Source organism: Cibotium barometz, chromosome 64 (genome assembly GCF_041138505.1).
Source record: "Cibotium barometz isolate CiBa-2024 chromosome 64, ASM4113850v1, whole genome shotgun sequence".
NCBI classification, from domain to species: Eukaryota; Viridiplantae; Streptophyta; class Polypodiopsida; order Cyatheales; family Cibotiaceae; genus Cibotium; species Cibotium barometz.
The window spans coordinates 252,802-259,870 of record NC_141109.1 but is presented as its reverse complement, the minus strand read 5'-3'; the positions used below and the strand labels follow the sequence as shown (position 1 = coordinate 259,870).

Genomic DNA, 7,069 nt, shown 5'->3' with positions numbered 1-7,069 from the left:
AACAGTAGTAGGAAGAAGGCTGCCATAGCTTGGAGAGGCAAGGAAGGAGAAGACCCATTCGTTGTGGGTCCCAAAGCTAGCGCGTAGACCAGCATACAGACTGGAGTCTGATCGTGTTACAAAACAGCTCACACATTCAACGACAGGCACCAACTACCGACGCACAGCTGAAAAATAAAGAAATTAAATTTTTTTGTTTGGTTCAATTTACCCTTAATGAGTAAGGGTAAATTGAAACCATTCCCTCATAAGCGTGAGTTCACATGGTCTTTGAATACTTGTAAAAACACAAGTGAAAGAAGTGGTTGATACATGTTCATACACACATCGAGGGTCCCCTGCCCCGTTGTGACCAAGGGGTTTGTAATTTTTTTTTCACCCAAATATGATGATGGACAATCGTCCACGAGCATGCGTGCTCAAAAATAACAAAATTTTGTAATCATCCATGGTATGAGGGTCGCCCTGCCCGAGCTCACCGAGAAGCTTAAAATGGTTATTGATGATGTGTGCATGAGCGATGCACGTGTGAGGTGCATGCGCATGGGTTGGTTCCCACCTGAACTTCCATGTTCAAATCGGACTCAGTGGTTCCGCTGTGAGAGAGTCGGCTCAAAATGGACTAGGTGTCTAAGATGGTAGACACGCGCACACATGATTGGTTGATGGACACTCCAATGTATCATTGAGGGGGAGTGTTGAGAGGTAGCGATTGCGTTTGTGCAATGCTACATTGATATGGGCGATGGATGATGGGTGAGTTGTGGAACACCTCGATTAAGAGGGGGTGTTAAGAGATGTAATCGTGGTGTTGTGTGTATGTGGGAAAGCACCCTAGAGGTGCAAGATATTGTGGTGAGATAGGAATGGCACATGTAATATTGAATGGTGTGTGAGTGTTGACCAAAAGAGTGGAAAAGGGAGTGCCACATGGATGATGACATGTAAAGTGGGATAAGGCTAGAAAGCCTATATCATTGTATGGTTCATTGTGATATGAAATAGAATAGAGCTATTGTTGAGTGTGAAGTCTCTATCTCTTATGGAGTTCTTAGTGTGGTTTAATCCACCTTAATTATGTTGCTTAATCTATGTCCTTCACCATGATCAACTAGGTGCAAGATATTGTGGTGAGATAGGAATGGCACATGTAATATTGAATGGTGTGTGAGTGTTGACCAAAAGAGTGGAAAAGGGAGTGCCACATGGATGATGACATGTAAAGTGGGATAAGGCTAGAAAGCCTATATCATTGTATGGTTCATTGTGATAGATAATAAATTTCGTTATGCATATGGCTTCTAGGAAACTCTTATTACCAAATTTCAAACTTTCCAATGAATATACAAGCCCTTAATAAAAATAGTGGACAAAGTTTGAACTTTCAAATGTAGGAAACTTGTCTTTTATTGAAATTAGTGGAGAGTAAAAGAGAGAAAGTGAAGGATTGAAAAACAAGAAACCTTTTTCCATCTTCAACTTCCATTGTTTGCTTTGAATAATTCGATTCTATTGATGTGGATTGAATTTTATGCTAACACTTTTCTTTTTATTTCCTTAATTGGATAGTTACTAACATGTAGTGTGCTACACATGACAAGATTTATCCTCACCTCTCTCTACTTCTCTCTCTAATGAAAGAAGCCATACATTTTTTTTAGAAAAAGAAACATCGTGAAATTTGTCCTTTATTGAAATTAGTGGTGGAGAGTAAAAGAGAGAAAGTGAAGGATGGAAAAACAAGAAACCTTTTTCCACCTTCAATTTCCATTATTTGCTTAAATTGAATAATTCTAGTCTATGAGTGTGGATTGAATTTTATGCTAGCATTTTTCTTTTTATTTCCTTAATTGGATAGTTACTAACATATAGTGTGCTACACATGAAAAGTTGTATCCTCACCTCTCTCTAATGAAAGAAGCCATACATTTTTTCTAGAAAAAGAAACACGAGGCATTGTGCCCTCTATGGGCATAAGCATCAAAAAGAGATTTGGCTCAAAGGATAGAAAGGCTTCATTTTTTAGTGGGGGGCACGACGAGACTATAGTTGTGTGAGGGGAGAGGAGGGGAGTGGGGAGTCCCTACAATTGACAACTATGTTTTGATAGTACTATCTATATGATGGCACAAGCATCCATTTGCATAGCACGTATGCTTGTAGGGTAAATATAAATGTCAATCATCTTTGAATGTCACCTATTATCCATGAATTATTTCTTAAGGTCTCTACCTTAAACACACTAATGCCACATCAATGCACAAGCATCTACACCTTTTTGACACATCACCTCACATGGACGAATAGGAGAGAGGCCATACAATGTCACGTGGCTTTTGTTTGTTTTCTTAGTACTATCAGATATACTAGTGGGCTGACCCTTGCTTCGCATGGATATAATTCCTAGCTTGATATTTTTCAAATTCCTAGAGTAATAGGAGCCTACCCCTCCTCGAACCTCCAAATTTTTGCCACATGGGATCTTCATGAAACTTTTCCTTTACATAATACACATAGAGATTATAGTGAGATAAATACGGTAATAAGCTTACTTTTTATGTGGCAGCTCAAAATCTTAGCATCTAATTTAGAGACTTGTAATCTGCCCAAGAATTTCAAGTTATCCTTACCGTCCATGCAAATCTTAGGGTCTAATTTAGAGACTCGTAGTCTCCCCAAGAATTTCAAGTTATCCTTACCGTCCATGCTGATGGAGGGAGATCTTCTCCACCGTGCCCATCTAATATTCTAGGAAAATTTTGTAAAACCCTTGCAAGAGAGAGAATTAAATGGCGATGGGGTAAATTCAAACCCAACACGTCCTTGTAGAGAGCCATGGGACATGCTCAATTTTCAAAGGTTGTGAAGGTTCAACTTCCATATAATAAACCGTGGTGCTCAGGTAGACCATCGTGTCATAGATGACGCATAGATGACATGCTCAATTTTCAAAGGTTGTGAAGGTTCAACTTCCATATAATAAACCGTGGTGCTCACGTAGACCATCATGTCATAGACGGCGAAGCTGGGAAGAGTTTTAGTGAAGGTAGGACTCACGAGCTTAAGAATTATTATGTATGAAGACTTGCATCACATACATCTATCATCTCTTCGATTACCCTTTTTCATTTTTTTTTTAGTTCTCTGTTCAAGCAGTGCTATGGGCTGTGTCGCTGTGGATCGTCGCCTCAAATTTATAGGCGTGGCTGGCTCCGTTCGCAAGGCGTCCGCCAACAAGGGCCTTCTCCGCGCAGGTGGGTACTGTGATGGGCGCGTTCTCATAGCCTGTGTTAATTTATGCAGAAGTGTTATGTAATGATGTCTGTGTTGCAGCCGTTGAGATAGTCAGGGACGAGTTCCCGGACGTGGAGATGGAGATTTTGGAGATTGGGCACTTGCCCTTTGTCAACCCGGACATGGAGGTGGAGGACAGGGTGCCCGACTCGGTGAAAGACTTCCGTCGAAAGGTGCTTGAAGCTGACGCTGTCATCTTCGCATGCCCGGAATACAACTACTCTGTCTCGGGTAAGACCGGTCCCCCTTCGCTTCTCAGTAATCAGGCTTATGACTATTAATTTTCGTTAATTAAGCGTTTGATTGATGCCTGCAGCTGTTTTGAAGAACGCGGTGGATTGGGCATCGCGGCCGCCCAACGTTTGGGCGGACAAGGCAGCGGCCATCGTGAGCGCGGCGGGCGGCAGCGGAGGCTCACGGGCGCAGTACCATTTGCGGCAGACGGGCGTACATCTTGATCTGCACTTTATCAACAAGCCGGAGGTGTTTATCAAGGCCCATGAGGGCCCACCGCCCAAGTTCGACCAACAGGGCGATCTCATTGACCCGGCCTCCCGAGCTCGCATCCGGCAGCTCCTCACTTCCCTTCACATCTTCACTCTCAGGCTCTCTCACCGCAACGAAGAAAAGTGATAGTAATAGCCGATTACCTATTATTTAATTTAACCAATGGGGGTAGACCTCCCTATTGTTGGGCCATTTTGAAGATTTTTGTAACTAAAACCACCCCCCCCCCCCCCCCCCAAAAAAAAGGGATTTTGGAGCCTTCGGTTTCAGAAACTGCTGCATTTTTCAATTGAAGAGTTGTAATCGTAATATGTTGTCGTCTTTCATCGCAGTGAGAACCAGAGTACTCTTCTTCGCCACAACAAGTGTGGCATGCAACACTAATAATATGCCAGATTGAGTGCACACCCATGTTATGTTTTGTTGTAAAGTGAACCTCCACATCGCTGGGACAACTCTTCTTGGTCAACATTGAAAACTTTACACAGTCAATCTCATTGTTGTAATGTAGCATATTGATTGTGTAACCTTGCTAATATTAAACAAATAGCCTCTCACTACATAGCCCAGCGATAGCGTCCATTCCTTCCAAAGTGGAGGGAGTGGGTTTACATGTGATTTGAGTATGTCTCGAAAAAGAAAACGAGAGTTAATAACAAAAGAAGTTACGAATATATATAAAGAAGTTACGAATATATATAACGCAAAATGATAATCCAACTTTAAAAAGACATACATCAATGTAAATAACTACTAAAGTTTTTAACATTTAGAAAAAGGACCTTTCAAATTGAATAGCCTTACTATGTAATGATGCTCAATTGATATTATTTAAGGCTTATTCTTATAGAGGTTTTACTTAAACACTTTTGCTATACATAGTAAGGGGAGAAGATACCAATTGAAGGAGGTATGGATTTTCGAACTACATTTATTCATTTAATGCTCTTCTATCAAAATGGCCCAATTTTGACATAACACATGCAAAAAGGTCACCACATATTACAGTGCAAAATTGCTACCACACGTGGCATGCTTAGAATAGCTCACAAACCACTAGGAAGCTTTAAAAAGAAAAGTGCACAACTTTTTTGAGGTCTATATAATTTTTATTAGGTCTACACAATGCCAACTTTGTAATGCTTTAATAGGTTGCCATATGTATAGTGGAATCAATACCCATGTTGATAAGTATATGAGCTTAGGATATATGAGCCAAAGGCCATGGGACATGAATAAATGGTTTGGACAATATAGGGCTAAGGTCAAAAGGTTAGACATTAATAAAAAAAATGTAAAATATAGCTCTACTATAAAAGATAACTATGGGTTTAAATCATGTAACTAAACACTTTTACTAATAAAAAATTAATTATCTTCTTGCTAATGCAAGCTTCCATGGTGGTAATTCCTCAAGAGTGCAAGCATGTGTGTGGTACTCCACGTAATGACTGTGTTCCTCCTCTCTTTCATTGGTATCACAGCTTAGCTTTTTGATCCATCTTTGAGCCTTTTTCTCTCCTTTTTTTTTAGTTCACAATATTTCTAATTTTCTAGAAAATACATAGTGATCATGACTTCCTTCGTCTACTTGCTCGATAGCTTTGGAGGATAGAATGATCTCCACCTATAAATAAGATAGGCAATATTAAATGACAATACATATTCAGATACTAAATGACATTGCATATTTGGATATTAAATGTGACACACTTTTGACTTGGTTTGATCATTGAACACTAAGCATATCCAATACCTTTTGGCGTTGTATCATCAACTTCCTTCTGTACATTCATGATGATCATGACTTTCTTCATCTACTTTCTCAATAGCTTGGAAGGATAGATGATCTCAACCTATAAAATAAGATAAGCAATATAAAATGATAGTGCAAATTTGGATACTAAATGTGACAATATTAAATGACAATACATATTCAGATACTAAATGACATTGCATATTTGGATATTAAATGTGACACACTTTTGACTTGGTTTGATCATTGAACACTAAGCATATCCAATACCTTTTGGCGTTGTATCATCAACTTCCTTCTGTACATTCATGATGATCATGACTTTCTTCATCTACTTTCTCAATAGATAGATGATCTCAACCTATAAAATAAGATAAGCAATATAAAATGATAGTGCAAATTTGGATACTAAATGTGACTGTGCGCTCTTGCCGCACGTGTCGGAGCTGGGGACTTGCAAGGCACCGTATGTGAGCCACGAATGGCTCCAAGCACACAACCAGAAACCAACAAGCTCAAACAGGAAGCAATGGTGTGTCACTCACCGCTCAGACCGCCGTTGTGAAGGATTCTCACGCCGCGATGCAGAAGGAGCCGCCGCCGTCGCTCTACCGCCTCGCCGTGCCGCCATGCAATGCTCGATCGCTACCCTCTCTCTCTCTCTCTCTCTCTCTCTCACACACACACACACACACACACACACGCAGGAGAAGGGGATGGAGAAGATAAAGCAAGAGCACTCCTTCTATTCAACACATTGAGAATGAGAGGTTTTAGGTTACATTTGACTCTTATATGTGACCTACTTGTTCACACATGGGTGCCCACACATGGCCGACCGATCTAACCCTTATCTTGATGAAATTCGAGGTGCGCCTCTCATCGACGATCACCTAATCCCTTTGTCCTTTACATGTGGTGCGACAAGCCCAGCCCATGACTCAGAATACGTAAAATAATTATATGACGTAAAAAGTAATGCATCTCAATGTCCGCCATAGGTTAACATGCCCCTTTTCCTGATGTAGATTAACATGCCCCTTTTCCTGATGTAGATTAACATGCCCCTTTTCCTGATGTAGATTCCGTCTCAATGTCCGCCATAGGTTAACATGTCCGCCATAGGTTAACATGCCCCTTTTCCTGATGTAGATTCCGTCCTCGGAAGCTATGGTATGGTAAGCTCGACAGGGTTTGTTGTGGTACACTGTATCTGCAAAACAGGGAAGTAGAGTGGAAGTATGCTGGAATTCAAAAGATATAGAGTGTGATAAAATCAAGCATGTTAGACTACAATGGAAGTTTGCCATGAGAACTTAGTTTAAGGGGTCACATGAATGAGCTAGCGTAGCAATTAACAGGAGTTTAAAATTATTGAAAGTAATTTAAGAGTTAGCAAGGTGTCGAAGGTTAATCAAGGTCTATAAAACTGGCCTAAGTCAAGGAAAATTACCAAGCTTAATAAATAAACAAATGACCATAATATGTCTACTCTAAGAACAAGCTAATCCC

General features: G+C 40.4%; 1 protein-coding gene across 2 annotated transcripts; it reads left to right on the top strand.

The window, feature by feature from the left end:
• Window positions 1-3,027: 3,027 nt before the first annotated feature.
• On the top strand, window positions 3,028-4,033 carry LOC147603188 (NADPH:quinone oxidoreductase-like). 2 transcript variants are annotated; one of them, XM_086796909.1, is made up of 4 exons: window positions 3,028-3,046; window positions 3,157-3,254; window positions 3,334-3,525; window positions 3,611-4,033. In XM_086796909.1, the coding sequence occupies exons 2-4, from the start codon at window positions 3,161-3,163 to the stop codon at window positions 3,925-3,927; spliced, it is 603 nt and encodes a 200-aa protein (XP_086653035.1). In that variant the 5' UTR covers window positions 3,028-3,046; window positions 3,157-3,160; the 3' UTR covers window positions 3,928-4,033. The 2 variants fall into 2 exon arrangements, with proteins under 2 accessions (XP_086653035.1, XP_086653034.1); XM_086796908.1 differs by lacking the exon at window positions 3,028-3,046 and having other exon boundaries at window positions 3,089-3,254.
• Window positions 4,034-7,069: the final 3,036 nt, after the last annotated feature.